The 19,936-nt window shown below is 39.6% G+C and overlaps 2 protein-coding genes across 3 annotated transcripts; both read right to left on the bottom strand.

Moving 5' to 3' along the window:
• Positions 1 to 2,574: 2,574 nt before the first annotated feature.
• Positions 2,575 to 4,867, bottom strand: LOC124860538 (calmegin-like). Of its 2 annotated transcripts, none has more exons than XM_047353925.1 (5): positions 4,681 to 4,867; positions 4,322 to 4,400; positions 3,253 to 3,372; positions 3,056 to 3,158; positions 2,575 to 2,861 (listed from the first exon to the last, which is right to left on the bottom strand). In XM_047353925.1, the coding sequence occupies exons 2-5, from the start codon at positions 4,382 to 4,384 to the stop codon at positions 2,791 to 2,793; spliced, it is 357 nt and encodes a 118-aa protein (XP_047209881.1). In that variant the 5' UTR covers positions 4,385 to 4,400; positions 4,681 to 4,867; the 3' UTR covers positions 2,575 to 2,790. The 2 variants fall into 2 exon arrangements, with proteins under 2 accessions (XP_047209881.1, XP_047209882.1); XM_047353926.1 differs by lacking the exon at positions 4,681 to 4,867 and adding an exon at positions 4,513 to 4,654.
• A 220-nt stretch (positions 4,868 to 5,087) lies between these two features.
• LOC124860595 (cyclic nucleotide-gated cation channel-like) lies at positions 5,088 to 19,671 on the bottom strand. Its single transcript, XM_047354034.1, has 11 exons — positions 19,535 to 19,671; positions 19,187 to 19,276; positions 11,992 to 12,093; positions 11,589 to 11,780; positions 11,388 to 11,501; positions 9,715 to 9,821; positions 9,085 to 9,572; positions 8,725 to 9,003; positions 8,400 to 8,498; positions 7,560 to 7,937; positions 5,088 to 7,457 (listed from the first exon to the last, which is right to left on the bottom strand). Exons 2-11 carry the CDS (start codon positions 19,273 to 19,275, stop codon positions 7,272 to 7,274), a joined length of 2,034 nt encoding a protein of 677 aa, XP_047209990.1. The 5' UTR covers position 19,276; positions 19,535 to 19,671; the 3' UTR covers positions 5,088 to 7,271.
• Positions 19,672 to 19,936: the final 265 nt, after the last annotated feature.

The raw sequence follows: 19,936 nt of genomic DNA, 5'->3' as shown, positions 1-19,936 counted from the left end.
GGACTAACCTTAACGGTAACACTAAGAGAATATAAATAACAGGGAAGACACAGATAAAGAAACATAAAGGCCGGATTTCCAGTGTGCATAACCAATAATTTCCCTATTGAAAGATGCTCCCGCCTGAGCTGGGATCTCTGCAGCTCTTCCAGAGTTACTATGACCCTTTAGCCTCTTCTGTTATTAATGCATTTATGCAAAACCATGTACCTCCCACTTCTCAGGTGTGCACTGTTTTGTTAATTAAATCAAAACATCCCCACAAAATGCATTGAGGTGTGTGGTTGTAACATCAAAATATGTGAAAAAGTTGAATCCATATCAATATTTTTGTATGGCTCTTTCTTTCTGGCAGCAGGACATTATGTATTATTTTTTTTCCCCTCTGGCGTTGACACAAATGAACGATGTACTTTCATTGCTGGTACACTACAGGTCAAAAGTTTTACAACGCTTACTCATTTAATGGTTTTCTTCATGTTTATGACTATTTACATTGTACGTAGATTCTTACTGAAGGCATCAAAACTGTGAATGAACACATGGAATTAGCAAACCAAAAATTGTAAAAGAACTAGATTCCCTAAAGCAGCCGCTCTTTGCTGTGATGACGGAAATAATAACCTTTGGCCGTCTCTCAATGAACGTCTGGGAAGTTCTTTCAAGACTCTTTGGAAAACTATTCCAGGTGATCACCTCATGAAGCTCATGGAGAGAACGCCAAGAGAGCAAAGCAGTAATCAGAGCAAAGGGTGGCTATTTGGAAGAATCTAATATATAAAACTGTTTAGAGTTATTTCACACTTTTTATTTACTACATAATTCCATGTGTGTTCATTCATAGTTTTGTTGCCTTTGGTGAGAATCTACAATGTAAATAGTCATGAAAAAAAGAGACCCATTAAGTGTGAAAGTGTATCTAAAACCTTTGACCATTGGTGTATTTTGTGACTAAATGGTTCTCTTGGTCCTATAATAGCAATTAAGCCTCATAGATTTAATTTAGGTGAGAAAAAGTCATTCTACTAGTTTAATACTCAGTTCAGATGAGAATATTAGCCAAAACTTGTGGAGAGGTTGTAACAAATAATGAAACAGAATTTAGGTTTACTGGTGAATCTAAATGTGTGTTTGGAAAACTACTTCAGCAAAAATTATTTTCATTTAACTAAGAGGTATTTTCTGATAGGAAAGGAGATGGGCATCTCAGAAATGATACTAAAACAATGAAAAGGAATAATGTAAAAAAAAAATCTAATTTATCTGTTTTTTGTTTTTTTTTACATTTAATACAAAGATTGACTCTACAGTAACGAAACCAACCTTTTTGGATGTTTCCACTGGTATTGTGCCAATTTATCTTGATGAGCCTTCTTGCCATCACCCTAATCTTTAACTGCATCCACAGATTCTCTGTCAGATTCAGTTATGGACTCTGGCTGGGCTACTCCAATTTGTTAATATTATTTCCAGACAGAAGACACATGGTAAAATTAAAAGGTTACTTTGATGCTAAATCTGCCAGGGTCTGAATAATGTTGGGCTTAACTGTTTACAGGACAACTGTGACATTTTCATGCCTCTTGAAACCAAAAATATACTTTTTGTTCCACGTCTTCTTGACTACTTAGGCATTTCATGCTTTTTAAAGATTTGTATTTGTTTCTTTTAAACATCAAAAATGTCTGTAATCAACCTCAGAAACATTTTTTGTTTCACCCAACACATTTTCTAACATTTTATTTTAACAGGAAATTTTGTCATTGGCTGAGGTTTTGGTCCTTATGATCGATGCTTTGCATTATGTCTTGTTGATTCTTTCTGCTCTGTTCTGCTCCTGGTCTTCTGGACCGTTACAGTTTGTTAACCTTTGTCGTCACGCCCCAGAGCACATAATGGCGTATACTGAAGGCCGGGTTTGATGTTGTTCTGCAAGCAGATGTTTATGTTTATTGTTCAGATGGACCCAGTAAGGCAAAGACTAGATTTAGCTTCACCTTTAACCCACTAGTGATAGCCTTAAGGGCGAAATAGAACACTGGTTATATACTTTAACCACATATTCTATCATTATAGGCACAGCCCTTTACGTTCTGTGCTTCACTGGTTGCTAAAGGCTGAGGAAAAAATGTTGTTTGGGAGTGAGACTGGGGAAGGCCCACTGAGCAGGTGGCCATGAAATTATGTTTTTTAGTGCTACTCTGCATGCGAGGAATTAACATAGTGAGGAAAATACACAAATACATCGAAGATGTCCAGCTCTTAAATCTGAAGAATCTGCTGCTATGACCAAATTCTCAGAGGGTGTTCCTGACAGCTTTGTCACAAGGAATTAAGGGAGTTCTGAAGGCAAAAAGGGGTCCAACTCAGTGAAGTGTCCCTCATAAAGTGGCTGAGTGTAAACCTTATTGACATCTGAGCATAACATTTCTCTGAAGTGGTGTTTCCTGGAGACCATGTAGTCCAACCAAAATAATATAGGATAAAGGTTAATCAAAACAGCTTTAAAAAGGATTGACATGGTACAAAACATGGAGGTCAGTGATCCTACAGCTAGAAATAAACCAACATAGCTGAACTCTCAGATTAATTTTATTGGTGATAAATGACAGTTATAGGAAGGGGGCATATTTTACAGACATAAGGCATAAATGATGTCTTCACGTGCTTCATAACTTAGTACTGTATGAGTTCACTTTATATACTTCTGAATCCTGATGCCACTGTTCCAGCAATGTACTGGTTGCAACAGTTTTATACCAGGGTTAGTCATACAGTAACATGAGTACATTAGTGTTTGCTCAGCATCCTCTTGTGAGTTGATCTTTTCTCTGTACAGGTCTGTTCACTGATCCGCGATCCTACACACACACACACACACACACACACACACACAAAGAGAAACTTACTCTTAAGTTTGCTCAGACAGTGAAAACATTTTTTAAAGCTTCACTAATCAGAGATATCTACGCCTACTTAAAAGTTGATGATTGTAAATGAGTTTATGTTTGGAAACTGATATAACAAATATGATAAAATGGAAAAACGGTCTTACTTTTGGAGCTTGCTGATTTTCTCTGCAGCGAGACCTCTGGATCATCTGCTTGGACATCATCTGTCTTCTTATAGTAATATGGTTGATCGGGAGGGCCAAACCTCTACATTTTAAACACAACGCACAGTTTCAAGGTTTGCAGTTGTGCGACTTACCTAGAGAGTACAATCAGGCTCACACAAACGGGCAATAAATACCTTGTCAGGCCACATGAAGCTAACAAAGAGAACAAGGGGAAGTCCAACAACGAAGACATAGACACCCATGAGCCAGGGACGTTGGTGGATGGACAACATGATGCTCTCTATAAAACCAAGCTGCAGCATAGATGGATGAATACTGTGTTGATTATATAGCTCCCTCAACACAAATGTTATGAAAAGATTTCATGTGATAGATCAACAAATATTCATGCATAATTATGAAGTGGAGGAAACTGATACATGGTTTTCAGTTTTTCATTTTACTGCAGTTACATTTCCACGTCTTTTACTGCAGCTAGGTATGTCTCTACTAGCTTTGCACACCTAGACACTGACATGTTTGAGCATTATTCTTTTCACTATAACTCAAATCAGATTGGATAGGGTGTATGTGAATTCTAGTCTACCTACTGATTCCTAATTGGATTTAGGTCTGGACTTTGACTAGGCCATTCTAACACCTGGATATACTTTTGAGCATGACATTTTAGGTGGATTACCATGTCTATTTTCAGACTATGCTCTGTAAGGTGTTTAGTATATTGTTTTCTAAACTAACCCTGCTTCAAACTTCTCCACAGTTTTCTCCCAGACCTGTCGGCTGTGTCCCTTGGTCTTCATGATGCCGGTTAGTCACCAGTGTTCTCTAACAAGCCTCTGAGGCCTTCACAGAACAGCTGGATTTATACTGAGATTAAAAAATACACATTTATATGCTGCTTACTAATTGTGTCATCTCCAAACGCAGTTGGTTTTACTGGATTTTATTCAGGGGGATCAGAGAAGAGGCAGCTGAACACATATGCACATAATGCTTTAAAATTTTTATTTGTTGAAAAAAAAATTCAAAGCCCTGTATCAATTTTATTCCTTTTTACAGTCATGCACTGCTTTGTGTTTGTCTATCACATAAAATTAAAATTGAATAAATTTAAGCTCATGGTAAAAGAGTTGCAAAGGTATGAACACTTTTGCAGGACACTGTGTCTGCTTGTGATTGATAGCTTCACTGATGTAAAAAAAAATAAACGACAGCACATCTTATACATATAGAAACTCTTACCAGCCCTGCAGCAGACACTGGAGCCACCAGCAGCATACCCAGCACCAGAGATATTGACTGCATTGCTAAAACACACGGGCTGAAAACACATATTTCAAAGCATGACGAAAATGGTTCCATGTACAGGAAATCTGCCTGCATGATATACTGTATAGGTATATGTGATCCAGACTGAAGCTTTTCTCACAGACCTGTCTGATCTGTCTTACAGAATGATTCAGGTTGCGAAAAGAACTTCACTGTGTAGGAAAGTAGCATGCAGAATTGGACTGGAAGCAGGTGAGTAAATGAAAAGAGGACATCTGAGAGAAAGTTGAGAGCAGATAAAACGGCAAAGATTCACAAAAATCTATTTTTACCTTTTTAACGCCAGAGAGTAGTCACTGTCTCCTTAAGTCACTTCCTCATGTCTTATAGACTTGTGGTGATGGACTTTGATCAGAAACCATTTGCTTACATGACTGCAGTTAAAGAGTTACCACATTACACGTGTATCACTGTCATTAACACACACTTTCTGTTGGAATAATTGAATAAAGATTTGTCTTATAGTTTCTCCTATTTTTTAACATAACTATTTGATCTTATAATCATTCAAGATGTGTGTGAGTAAATGAGCTGATGAGTTGTCTGCAGGCAAAGATCATAAATGGAGCTGAGCTAGCAGAGAAGGAAGCAGTCCAGTTGAGGAGGTCATAAAGATGAAGGCTGATTACACTGAACAAAAGGCGCAACTGACCCTGGAAGCTGAAAGAGGACTGTGGAAATATGTTGTTAATGGATAAAGCTGTTTATGACTTGTTTACGATGCAGCTGTTGTTTTCCCATCCTTTAGAGATTAATGTTTTTGTAAACTAGGGACCCCCGAAAGACAATAATAAAAAGAGGGAGCGGTTAGATGGGTTTGAGAGCGGTGGAGAGTTTGTAACTGAAAGCAACTCTGACCGTCTCTCCTCGCAAGCGAGTAAAATAACTAATACTTTGTCTCTCTCTTCTTTTTGTGTTGTTATACGTATTGTTCAGTTGTTTAAACCTGACATTTTCACACAGACTTTTCTTTTTACAGCTAAAACAGATTCACATATCTTAAACTACAAACAAATAGTTTAGATGGGATTTTCAAGTCAATTAATCCATTAATGACTTTAACAATTGCCAAAGAGTAAAACATCAAACAGCTTAACAAAAAATAACCAATCAACTAATTAACTAAAACATTTTCATTTATTGGGGGTTCAAGCTCAAAGCATGATGGAATCTTTTTTCTTTTCCAATAAATTATCTCACTAAATCTATTCATGTTATATGTTACTATGTATTACAATTTTATCTACGCATTTGTTTAATCCTGAATGGTAGAATATCAGGAAGAAAAGATTTATAGCCCTTAAACTTTCCACATTTTATTTACAACCACAGACCTCAATTTATTCTATTGTGATTCATGTCATACAGAAACACAGCTGTAAAGGAAAAGGAAAATGGTACATGATTTTTTTTTATTTTTTTTTTTTGCTAATAAAAATGTGAAAAGTCTGGTGCGTATTTATAATCACTCCCATTTATTCTGATACCCCTGAATAAAAACATCCACTTACCTCCACAAGCCACCTAATTACTAAATAGAGTCTGCCTTAGTGTAATTTAATCCCAGCTGTTCTGTGAAGGTCTCAGAACTTTGATAGAGAACTTTAGTGACCAAACAGCATCATGAAGACCAACCCATACATGACTGTAAACACAAACTTACAGACAGGGTGAGGCGAGCAGAAATTAGAATAGCAGCCAAGAGGCCCATGGTAACTCTGGAGGAGCTGCAGAGTTCTTGCTCAGGTGGGATAATCTATTGACAGGGCAACTATAAGTCACACACTCCAGAAACCTGACCTTTATGGAAGAGCTGTCAGAAGAAAGAGATTGTTCTTTTTTATATTTGTTTTGCAGCATTATTGGCCTTTATTTTGTCATTTTTCTTTGAAAGTAAGTAGGCAGGAAATAGGGTAAAGAAAGGAGGAAGACATGCAGTACAGGTCGCTGTGGTCAGGACTCAAACCAGGGGACAGCTGCGCTGAGGGCAGAAGCCTCTATACATGTGGGCCACGCGATCTACGGCTGAAAGCTGCAAGAAGTCATGTTTAGGGGACACAGTAAAGATGAGGAACAATGTATTATGGTTAGCTGAGACCAAATCTGAGCTTTTTGACCTACATGGAAAAGGTTACGTGTAGCGGAAAAGTAAAGCTGCACATCACCTGGAATATAACCTTCCACATGGTAAAAAATGGTGGTTATGGCATCATGCTGTGGGGATACTTTTCTACATCAGAGACGTTTAAACAGGACAAAGTTGATAAGATGAATGGTGCTTAATAAGGGCAACCCTGGAAGAAAAGCTGTTAGATGCTGCAACATACTTGAGAGTGGGCAAAGGTTCACCTTCCAACAGGACAACAATCCTAAACACACATCCAGAGCTAGAGTGGAATCCTTTAGATCAAAGCATATTCATGTGATAAATTCGCCAGAAGAATGACTTGAAAATAACTGATCACCAGAGCTCTCCATCCAATCTGACTGAGCTTCACCCATTTTGCAAAGAACCATTTAAGTCTCTAAATGTGAAATGCTGTTGGAGACATAGCCCAAAATTTTTGCAGTTGCTTCCGGAAGATGTCGACTCAGGGGAGCTAAATCCAAATGCTTGTCATACTTTTTTTATTTGTACAAAACTGGTAGAAACCATATATCATTTTCCTTCCACTTTACAATTTTGGACTGTGTGTCTGTCACAAAAAAACGTAAAGTTGTGGTTGAAAATATTAGAAGATCTGGAAAAGCTCAAGTATTACAAATAATTTAATAAAATACTGTATGTCGAGATAAGTCTATATAAAAAATTATCGAAAATAAAAAATAACTGTATGTTGTGTCAGTTGTGTAAAATGAGTATTCAGAGTCGGATGTTGATTTCAGATCGTACAAAGTCACAGCCAGAGATGCTCTCAGTGCCGTCAGGGTCTGACAGGAAGCCGCTGCCGTTGGTTGCTGTGGTGATGTTGTGTTCAAGGTCTGTGATTCTCTTTTTCAGTCGAAGCTGGGAAGAGTTGAACTCGCTCTGCAGGCGCGCGAAACTTGTCTGAAAATAATTAGTTACAGTTATTATCAGGCTTCCTATTTTCTCTTACCCACAGTGTGAAAAACATAATGGATGGACTCAAAAAATGGACAAAGTTGCAACCTGCAGACGATCCAGACCGGACTCCATCCTCTCCAGCTTCTCCTCCAGTTCTTCTCCAGCAGACACGCTGACCTCCTCCAAAAGACCCTCCTTCTGAAGGATGTCCCTCCCCCTCTGCTCCAGCTGGGACCTGGCGTGGGGGAACTCTTGAAGTGCCTCCATCAGGTCTTGTTTGGAAAGGCAGAAGAGGTCTGAGTAGCCCAGACTCCTTATGTTAGCGGTGCGTCTGTTCCCCATCTTGCTGCCGCTGATGTTTAGGATGCTGATTTCTCCAAAGCAGCTTCCTGCGGTCAGGACAGCAAACTGGGTGACTCTGTCATCCCCCACCACTGCCAGGTGGCCCTCTTTAATGATGTACATCTCCTTACCCACATCACCCTTTGAAAAGGCAGAGCAAATGTACTGTAGACATGTTATGAGACATTTCAGTGTTGCAACAGAAAGTCATCAATGCTAAAAAAAAATCTGAAAACTAAAAATATCTATTAAAACACAAACTAGCAAAATGACCACAGATTTAAACAGAGAGGTTCTGTTTAAATTATTTATTATAACTACAGCTCAGGTGATAATCAGGCTTGGGCTTGTCTTAGGGCCAGATTGGTTTGGATAGCTTTAGTCCCTTATTGATTAAAATAATTTAAAGTTTTTTTACTCTGATTTTCTTTATACAATATTAAATTTTGTTTGATGATTTTAAACATTTAAATGTTGTATTAGAGTCTCATGTTTTAGAATAACTGGCCTGTTTTAGTGTGTTTTGCCTATTATATGAACTGTTACAGTTTAACAGATAGATATTAGCAATTCTTCAAAGTACCAGCAAAAAAAAGTCCAGACCTTTCTGCAGATGTAGTCACCAGGACTGAAAACCTGGGGTCGAAGTTTTAACACCAACTCTACGAGGAGACCTGCCTCACAATCCTGGAAAATACGCACCTAGATCCACACACACATTCACAGAAACAGACTGAGAAACAATATTTGAGATGCTCCAAGTCATGGCCAAAATGGATTCAAAGTTTCTGTGTTGTGCATTTTCATGACCAGTGTCAAAGCCCAAGAACATTCTAGGCATTATAGAGCAAAATGATTTATAGCTACACAAATACAAAACATCCAAAACTTTAAAAAGCTAATGTCAGTGGAGTTCAGTGGGGTTTACCTTCTTCAGTGTGTCCAGATGAACATTAATTGCGATCTCTGCGCGCAGTTTATTTGGCAAGCTTCTCAGCACTTCTTGTTCATCTATCGTCTTCTGATTAGTCCAGAGGTAGTCAAACCAGCGAATGACACGCTGCTCCAGGACCTTGCTGACATGTCTGAAGTGCATATAGTGTTTGAGGGCATCTACGCGGTTTTGAAAGCCAGCTCGTGTTGCATTCATGTTGGAGATCATGGATCCAACATTGCCAACAATGGAGGCAAATATCAGAACACCAATCTGGGGGAGAAATACCAACAGAGTGGATTTTACTAGAGAGATTCGTGCAGTGGAAGTCGTGTTTGTGAATAATAATCTCACCAGAAAGTCAAATATCAAGAACAGATATTCCTCATCTCTGACAGGAGGAGGGGTCTCACCAATGGTGGTGAGTGTCAGAGTCGACCAGTACAGACAGTATATATAGCTTCTGGCTAGGGATCCAAACTCAGGGTCAGAAGAATTTGGATAAACCCATGAGTCGGAGCCCAGACCCAGGACTTTGGAGAAACTGTAGTACCCACAGGCATTCCAGTGGATGATAACCAGGATGTAGAGGACTAACTTGCAGATGCGGAATGTATTTGGATAGCTCGTTCGTGTTTCTGTTCGTTCGAAGAACTCGAACAGGCGTGGCAGCCGCAGCAGCCGGTTGAACCGTAGAAGAGGAGTGTAGCTCATTCCAGCTATGAGGTACAGGAGATCCGTAGGGAGGATGGAGCAGACATCCAGTGTACACTGTAATGTTCGGATGTAGGTTTCTCTCAGACGACGCACATCTTTCACCAACAAGCCTTGATCCAAAAACCCTTCACACAGACAGACATAAATTCAATGTGCAAGCTAAGGGATTTTTACCATGTAAATGTAAATCTGCATCACTAGCATTTTTATCTGGACAAAAAGATTGAGAGACTATTGTTAACATCAGGATGCAGATTGATGGAGTACCTGTGTGGAGACGAACAGCTATATCCAGTATGTAGACTCCATCACAGATGTAGTCTAGCACTAGCCATACCAGAATATTTTTCATCTGAAGCTCATCAAAACAGGCCCTTCAATAAAACAGGGATAGAGTGAATATAAATAATTTAAAGAAACAAGAAATTATTTTCCAATAAATTACCTAACTGAATCTATTCATGTTGTATGTCACTATGTTTTAAAAAAAATGTCTCTAATTGAAACTGCAGCGTTGACAGAAGTCATGTTGTCAGTGCTAAGGCCTTGTGTCAAAGTCTATGAAAAATGTGTGTTGTCAAAAGGAAACTGGCTGATGAATCTATTTTTGATTCAACTTCTCAGAATGAGAGGTTCCCTCTAATAGCAAACAGCTGCTCACAGTGAACAATAGAAGTGCCCTATTGTGCAGTTTCACTTCAAAATTCAGCTCCTTGTAGATCTTGAAACAAACATACAAGATAGATAAATTATCATTCTAAAGCATAGGCATTTAAAGGGATCTGCATAACCATATATCCAAGATTTAGTGGCAATGGGGCTGAATATCCTTTACCTGAGTGATATTGTTTGACCAGTCCTATTTGAAGAGCCTTCGCTTGCATGCCATACTGCTTTATTTTAACAACAGAAAAAAATGTTTAATGCCAAGATCACAAAGCAACTTGCTACCTTGTTGACCGTTTTACCTACCTATTCGCTACATGTTCCACCACCTGAGTCACAGCAGGTATAACTGCTTCGATGCCAAATGAATCCAGATACAAGGAAGTTGTTAGTTCTGTCTACATACATTTTTTTTTTGGTGGAAGTTTTATTTTTTGGGTTTATTGGAGCCCTTTCAACCTCATATTTACTATTTTTATGAATTTACCATAAACCACTTTTAGTCTTGCTGTAGCTAAGATGCCTGTTGATGCATATTCCACACATACCAAAGATCATATTGGAGGCACTTTCACATTCCATGTGTCGAACTGTGAACTACACCCGGTTGTGATTTTGCAGTGTGCTTGCAATGTGTTTGAAAATACTGTGATGAAGTGACAGCAACAAACTGTACAGAAAGACGTGTTGTAACTAAAATTTAAAGCCCCGATTCATCAATAGCACCCTCAATAAAATAATTGATAACCTCTATGAATAGAATATGTTTTCAATTACTATTGTGCCCAAATTAATACAGTAGCTAATTCGCATCATACCTAAATTTTTATCTGCTGCTTAATTCATATTAGCAATGGTTTGTTGATTTAGCATCTGCTCAACTGTAAAGACATATTTCTAAAGCTGTAAATAAATTCAGGAAGTAATGGGTTATTACACACAGTCATTCACAAGTTCACAAAAAAATGGAAGACTCTGTAACATAGTTATGTGTCAGCGGGCTAAAAATAACAGGTTTTCAAACACAATAGTTGCATATCTGCAGATGACTGTGTTAAATTACTGACCAGTGCACATAAGCAAAGCCATCGTTGTCCTGTATCTGAAGTTTCAAAGAAGCTTCTTTAATAAGAGATGTACAGCAGATGTTGCAGAGAAAGAAATATGGACTCCAGTGTGGAGCAGGTTATGGGAAATAATTTGGTAATATTTATTACAATAAATATTATTATTACTATTGCACTGTAATTTTCATTACAATAACAGTTCCCTACCTTACAACTAATAGGGTGAAGTTATAAAAAACTGCTGCCCCAACCACTATCAGCCAGTTGTAGTAGGCATCATCAGATGGGGATAAAACCACAACTTTCCACTTCTTCCTCCTCCTGACAGAAAGTCAGAAACACAGAGCGAATTAAATCAGGGTGAGCACATTTAGAGGAAGGTGAGTTAGACTGTTGTAGGACTCTCACTTGCGCTGGGAGCATCGAATTTCATTTCCTGTATCAGAACCAGTGTGGCTGTGGCTGAACCTGCTGGGCGGGGCCTGCATGTCCATGTTGGCCGGACCCCTGAAGCGCTCCAAAAAGGAATCGGGTCGCTCTGTCTCCTCGGCCAGACTCTTCTGGGCCCATTCCCTCAGAGTCATCACCATACTCACTATTCTGCAAACAGCCAGACACAAAATACAGGAATAATCCTAAAGTAGTCTTCACAGATCAACATCATTTATCTTCTGGACTGTCGACTACAGGTTCCTAAACAGTAAACATCTGTTAGACTGCACCTACTACTTACATAACCACCCAACACGATAAGAAAAATAGATGAACACAACTCATTGCTGAATATTCTGTTTAAAGCATTTTGTCATACCTGGACAGCGCTCCTCTGCCTCGAAAGGAACTCTGGGAATTCCTTTCAATGGCTGCCATTCTCTGCAGCTCTGAAGAAGTGTCATCACATATCGATTGTCCTCTATTCATTCAGATACACACAAAATAAAGAAATACCTCAGAGGATACTCTCTAAAACACTTGCTAAACACTCATTTCCCAATGATCTGTATAATGCTCTCAGCCTCCTGATGTCCTCAGCTGACCTTAGGTCTAGCCTCTTATTCTCCACCTGTTTCTTATTTCTAATTGACCAAGCCTGTCACTAATCACTTCTTGCAGTACAGGTACTTCTCTGGAAATTTTATTGTTGCCTAAATGTGCAATATTTTTTGCCAGTCATTTCAGAAAGTGAAACGAGTATTTTATAGAGATTAATTCCACATAGAGTAAAATATTTCAAGCTTTCATTCCTTGTAATGTTGGTGATTATGGCTTACAGGTGAAGAAAACCCAAAATTCAGTGTCTCAGAGAATTAGAATATCAGATTAGACCATCAAAAAAAAGATGTTTTAAGCACAAATGTCAGGCCTCTGAAAAGTATGCCAATTTCTATGCACTCCATACTTGGTCAGGCCTCCTCTTGCATGAATTACTACATCAATGTGCCATGGCATAGAGGCAATCCACTGCGTAGGTGTAATGGAAGCCCAGATTGTTTTGATAGCTGCCTTCAGGTCATCTGCCTTGTTGGGTCTAGTGTATGCCATCTTCCTCTTGACAGCAGGCCATAGATTTTCTCTGGGGTTCAGGTCAGGGGAGTTTGCTGGCCAATCAAGAACAGGAACACCAAGGTCACTGAACCAGATATTGGTACCTTTGGCAGTGTGGGCCGGTACCAAGTCCTGCTGGAAAATAAAATCAGCATCTCCATACAACTTGCCAGCAGAGGCAAGCATGAAGTGCTCTAGAATTTCCTGGTAGATGGCTGCATTGACTGTGGACTTCAGAAAACACAGTGGAGCAACACCAGCAGATAGCATGGCACCCCAAACCATCATTAACTGTGGAAACTTCACACTGTACTACAAGCAACGTAGATTGTGTGCCTCTCCACTCTTTCTCCACACTCTGTGACCTTCATTTCCAAATGAAATGCAGAATTTACTTTGATCTGAAAACAGGACTTTGGACCATTGAACAACAGTCCAGTTCCTTTTCTCCTTAGCCCAGGTAAGATGGTTCGACATTGTCTTTGGTTCAGGAGTGGAAATGAAGAATGCAACATTTGCAGCCCATGTCTAGTATTCGTCTGTGTGTGGCTCTTGATGCACCAACTCCAGCCTCAGTCCACTCCTTGTGAAGATCCCCAAATTCTTGAAAGGATTCTGTTTGACAATCCTCTCAAGGCTGTGGTTCTCCCTGTTGCATCATTTGCTCCCACACTTCTTCCTTCCACTCAATTATCTGTTAATATGCTTGGATACAGAACTCTGTGAACAACCGGCTTCTTGAAGGCTGTTGATGACTGTCTTCTGGACATCTGTCATGCCAGCAGTCTTCCCCATGATTGTGTGTCCTATGACCCACAGTGAGAGACCGTTTAAATGCTCAGGAAACAAATAATAAACTTTTTCACAGTATTTTTTGAGACACTGAATTTTCAGGTTTTCTTTACCTGTGTTGGGACCCCAGCCAAGGGGACAACATAAGAACCTCTCTGTAACTTTCAAAATAAATCACATTAACCTACTTCCAGCACAGCCAGAAACAGGGTAACAGCGGACTTCCCGTGACGTCACTGTCCGAATAAAAACCCCGCTTTTGCAACAAACTGACCTCTTCCACGCAGTTCCCCAGAGGAACTGGACGGGGGGACACAGCCCGCTAATGTCTCTTTGCAGGCAAACAGACATAAACTCTTCAAACTGGATCCAAAAGTGTCATACGATAACGTGATCATATGCACTAAGTTAAGTAGGAATGAATTGCTGTTTGTGTATCCGCTATTCATTCATGAACGGGGGTAATTAAGGTACAAGCGTTGCTTGACTTTCTCTCTGAGGTCTACAGAAGCAAACTGTGTTGCAGAGAGTTCCCAGCCGAGTGGAGCATTTTTCTGAAGGAAGGACAACGGGACCGCATCACCGTGGTTACAGCTGTAACGTGCAATGTGGCCGGCCAACAGAACGAGCCGTCCCATCAGAGGCTACAGAGGTTAGCTACAGTTAACCCTTTGTTCACTGTGGATGCTTTCTTCAACTTCATCGCCCTGGACAACTTTTCCTCAGCACAGTCCATGTAAGAGGTTGTGTTTTGGGCAGAGAGAAGTAATTTAGAATGAAATAATCTAAACATTTTTCGTTTTATGACGTTTGGTTTTGTTTGTGTTGAAAACTCAGCCACTTTAGTGCTAGCAGATTATCTGCTCAGCACATGAGCTCAGTTTGTGTGTTCTGTGTTTGTTTGTTTTTTTAAGTTTAGACAAACTTTATTTAAAGGGTGATTTTAAACACAGAAGATCGGCCATAACACGCCATCCGTGCTTATGCATTTTAACCCTTTTATTAATGGTATTTTAAAGGTATGTGTTTGATTCTGATGATAAGCCCTGTGCTTCAGTGATATCTTCTTGTTGTTTCCTCAATTCCGCGTCGTTTTGTGACACTGTTCTTATAATTTGTTCTTTGAAATCATTGAATTCTCACTTCACCTCATCCTTGAATTCATCTTTGAGTTTTGTGAGGTCCTGCTTCATCTCCTTTTTTAATTCCCGGATTTCTGCTGTGATGGTGTGTAGCCCCTCCAACACGGCCTGGAGCTGCTTCGAGTCACCGCTTTCTTCTTCCATTTGTTCGGCTTCAGAATTGTGTTCTTCGGGGGGGGGGGGGGTTTCTTCATACTTCTCTGCTTCCGTCCTCCACTCATGTCTGGACAAATTGTGTTTTAATTCGTTTTTTTGTTTTAGGGAGGTTTTTTCATTTCCTCGACACGGGAGCTCGGTCTTATGCTGCCATCTTGATTTGTGTCCCACCGGAAGTCCCTGAATAATGACTTTTGCTATGTTTAAAGAGGAAAAGGGGGGAGTGTGCAGGTCCAAGAACATTGTTCCAACTCTGCAGTAGGCTGGAAAAGGGACTGGTGGTCTTCACAAATTAGATCATTAGGCATCATGAAGAAACAACATTATGTGGAGTTTCAAGACATCAGCCAGAAAGTTAAATTTTAACCAGATAACTGTTTTCTAAAGGAACAGTGAATAAGCATACTCTCTAAAAAGTTACAAAAGTGGCTTGAGAACAACAAAGTTGATGTTTTGTAGATCTCAGTCCCATAGAAACTTTGTTGGCAGAGGTGACAAGGTGTGTGTAAGGCAGCCTACGAACCAGTTCTATCAAATGTATGTAAGCTTTAGAGTTAAAAGAAAGTTACAGTAAAATAAATCTAAAACAAATCTCTACTTTTTTTCGAGGGCTCAGTTAGTAGCACTGTTGCCTTGCCGCAAGAAGGGCCTGGGTTCGAATCCTGGCCTGGAGTCCTTCTGCATGGAGTTTGCATGTTCTACTGTGCAGCGTGGGTTCTCTCTGGGTACTCTGGCTTCCTCCCACAGTCAAAAAACATGACTGTTAGGTTAACTGGGGTCTCCAAATTGCCCTTAGCTATTAGTGTATGCGTGCATGGTTGTTTGTCCTTTGTGTGTCTGTGTTGCCCTGCAAGGACTGGTGACCTGTCCAGGGTATACCCCGCCTCTTGTACAGAATAAGCAGGTATAAAAAAAACGGATGGATGGATGGATGGATCTAACATCAACATATCAATATATTTCCTTTGGAACTATTCTTTAACGTATTCACTTTCCATTATCCTGTGTTACTTTTCAGTATGTTTGTTCATTTTGTCTTTTTAAAGGTTTTTTTTCTGTGGCTATTTTTATTGAAATCATTTGCTGCAGATTCATAATTAAAAGAAATTCAACAATAAAATGTAATGTTTTACAAAATATGTTACATATTTAACACAGGAAACAATGATACTAAGTAAAGTGACTTTACTGTAAAACCATCCTGACTAATAATTGGCTGTTTGGTTGTATTCTGTTCCAACAAACCAGTAACATAAAGTTCATAGTGGTCAACACATCACCTATATAGCATAGAAGGACCTGCAACATGTGTCTTTCTTCCCCTCTCAAGTCATGCCCAGTATCACCTGCAGTATTTCGTGTTGTGCAACAGAAAAACTCGTTTTTCCCTAACACTCAGACTAAGGCATTAAAGGGACCAATTATTCTTTCTTTTCAGCTGACAAATTTAGAATCTAGAATCATTACCTGAAAGACAAGTCAAAGCTTTAATCACACGGTAAATGATGGTAGTGGGTTTTTTAATAATGGGATTATGAGCTGTGTGAGGCCCAGCCAGGGGGCGAACAAAAATGACTAAGAAGAGACCCTGTCCCTAATTACATCAAATAAGTGGTTTCTACCCACTGGCTGAAGAACAAACCATTTGTAACTCCAGTTTCACACACTGCCTGTATGGTAGTTAAAGGTACATCTGGGAAACATAAAGGATTTGTATAAATAGCGCTGCAGCCGCTACTTTTTTTGTTGTTAAGCTGAGCCACTAATTCCAGAGGTGATATCATCACGCCTGCCGACAAGACGACCAAATTGTGAATCTACATCTGTTTTAAGCTGCCATCTTGTTAAGTCATCACTCTATTCAATCAGCCACTGTGATGGCTAGTCAACAGAACAATTACAACAATTATAACAATCAATTATCAAAATGTTATTGATTTCTAATTCAGCAAGTTATTTTAAAAATATTATTTTATTAAAATAGCCTTTTATTTATGAACTAGTTGTATGAAAACCAGGCAACTGTTATTTTTCTGTAAGTTTTGAAAGCTAATATGACCTCAACACCAATTCCCCACACACATATTTACATATTTCTAGAATTGCACCACTCAGGGTGGCAGTGGCAGCATGTTGGAGTAGCTCTGTTGTTTTCTTATTTTTACTTTTTTTGTGGATGAAGATTGCTTTTTTTGGACAATTGTTCCCTCCAAGGTTGGATATTGTGCAGCTGGAAGGATTTTTACTGATACATTTTTACTTTTAGACATTTGCTGTTATGTGTTAAACATAGCAACAAGATGTTTTTCTTTTATTACACCCAAGAGCAGCTGATTAGCATCTCAAAAGCTCCAGCAATACCTCAACTAAATCCCTGATGTGTCGAAAAGGAGGCGCCATGGATGCAGAGCTGGAGCAAAGATAAGAGAGAGAAGGAGGAGGTTAAAACCACCTCATCCTCTGATCGTAATGGGAAATGCGATATCGTGGGGAAACAAGTTGGATGAAGCTCAAGCCCTTACAAGGACCCAGACAGAGTATCTGGAATGCAGTGTTATGTGTTTCAATGAGACATGGCTGCAGAATCATATTCCAGACTCCACTGTCTCTCTACCAGGCTTTCTGACCATACGAGCAGACAAAGATTTAAAAAGGAGCTGCAAACGCAAAGGAGGTGGAGTAGCAGTGCTTGTGAACAACAGATGGTTTAATCCAAGACATGTTACTGGGAAGTGTTGTCTCTGCAGCCCAGACATTGAACGCTTAAATGTCTGGGCCATATTTTCTGATAATCTATTTCCCTAGGTGGTTCCCTATGTTAGTTGTGTTAGTTGGCTGTGCGTTTTGAGAGTGAGAGCGTGTCCAAAGACGCTAGAGTTGGGAAATGTCACTTTTTGGAGATTGACATGGCGTGTCACCCAATCAGAGAAGCTCAGCTTTGTGATGTAGTGATGTATTTTCAGAGCAGCAGCCTGAGGGAAGAAACTGTCTCTGTGGTGGCTGGTTTTGGCACTCAGTTGCGCTGACCTGAATTAAACAGCATTAATTCCTAAGCCTCATTAATGAAAGATACCAACTAACCATAGAAATATGGACAGGCTCTCTTCACCTGAAATCGAGTGCCTGTAGTTTGTGTCCTGGTATGAGATGCGGGTGCCAATGTGGGTCAGCAGGTTGTCAAACTGGGCCCGTCCTTGTCTGCGTGCAGCTCCTGGAGCAAATGGTGACATTCACCAAACTCCGATTGCCTTTGCTGTATGTCTTTCCACTCTCTGTATACCCCATTTACGTTCAGTAAACTTTCAGTTGACTTTTTGGATTTTCTTCAGTTGTTCGGTGTATTAACCCATACAAGTCATTACACCATCCCCCAGCATCAGAACCTCTTTGAAGTGTAAGTTACGCTCCTGAATGTAGTAACTTGGTGTGGATGGAGAGGGTGCAAATACAGTAATAACACAGCATTGAGACGCATTCATTTGAAAGTGCAGTTCTGCAGGTTTGTCGTCTTCATTCTCCTGTCGCTCTGGGTCTGACTCGGCTCGAACATGTAAGGCTGGATGGAAAAGTATTCCGTTGTTGACATCTTTTAATCAGTTTGGGAATAAAAAAATTCTGTGCCTCTAGATAATTGTATCTCTGTTATCATACTACAAAAATGGCTGAATGTTTAAAGTGGAACTCTCTTTGGCCTGGTGGAGTATAAAGTGCCTCAAAAGCATTTAAAGAGACCGCACCAAAACAAGTTACTCTCAGACACACGTCAGAACAGGGGTAAAAGAGGGGCCTGTGGAGCTACAATAACGGAATTCAGACCAAAGCATTGCAGCTCCACTTTATCTAGACCACAACTGAATGATTTAACTGTGAAAAGGGCTGAGATTTATTATTTTAGCCAAAGCTTACTTAACATCTGCAGTAAATAATGTCTTTTCAGTGTTTTTGTTATTCTGGTTTGTTATTTATGTTTCTTGTCAGTAAAGATTAGTTTGATTAATCATGAATGTATGCTTTAATTCAAGCAGAAGCTCCAGGATATTCTTCTCTAAGAGGTTGGTTGACATGTAAGTATTTCTTTTATTGGTTGTAGTGCTGAGAAATAGATTGACTCGTATTCTTTTCAAATTGATTGCTCAATGAGAAAGGAAAATAATCTGTCAGATTGATTATTAGATTGTTTAGTCAATGGTGGAATATATGAGACTGATTTTCCTATTAGATTATGTTGTAGTGTAATTTAAACTAATGCTAATCCATGCTACACTTATTTCAGCAATACATAAAGGCACCAGGAGCACACATCTGTTTTAAATCTGTGTGTGTGTGTGTGATTGTGAGGGTCTGTGTGGGTGTATGTGTTTACATATGTACCTGCTAAGTATGCTGTCAGCACGATCACTCTCTTCCTCTGTCCATGTTTTCACTGAAAGCCTGTGGGAATCGTGCAGCGTACCAGTCATGCTGCATACACAAAGGCACAGCATGGTTCTGTTCATTTAGATGTTGTTTTAGAACAAGAACACCAAACAGACAGTAGGCCATATAGTAACATGTCCGACTTAAAACAAGTGCAAAAGAGACAGACACACCAGGAATCAGAAAATGAAGGTCATCCAGCGTGAGGTCATGCTGCACCAGGCATCACCACAGAAACGGCTTAGCAGCAAGCTGATGGACCAAAAATAACAAAGCCAAAGAAACATAGACAAGTTTACTAACCTGATCAATCCTCCGTCGTCGAAATGTTTGCTTGGGCAAGTCTCTAAATCAACTCACATGTTTAGTTTAGTTGCATCCCAGCTTGTTTTGTGTGTGCAGCTTTTTTCAAGCCTTTCATCACAATTGTCATAATGGATAGACGAATACACAGAGGAGGGCTGAAATGGATGAAGCGGGCAAATGTAACCAATAAAAGGGATGATCACATGGTACACTTGAAAAAGCATAATTTAAATTGTAAATTGTACATATGTGTGTGCGTGTGTGAAGTGTGTGTGTGTTTCTTTTTAACCACGAAGCTCATTTGAATTCAAGAACCCTGTTTGAAGTGGCCTCTGGGCTGCTTTTGTATCTTCACTTGCATGTTCTCTTCTTGTTACTGAGACTGAGAAATGTCTTGAT

The sequence above is a fragment of the Girardinichthys multiradiatus genome, chromosome 23, assembly GCF_021462225.1.
Source record: "Girardinichthys multiradiatus isolate DD_20200921_A chromosome 23, DD_fGirMul_XY1, whole genome shotgun sequence".
Taxonomy (NCBI): Eukaryota; Metazoa; Chordata; class Actinopteri; order Cyprinodontiformes; family Goodeidae; genus Girardinichthys; species Girardinichthys multiradiatus.
Note: the sequence above shows the minus strand (reverse complement) of the source record. Positions and strands in the feature narration are given on the sequence as shown.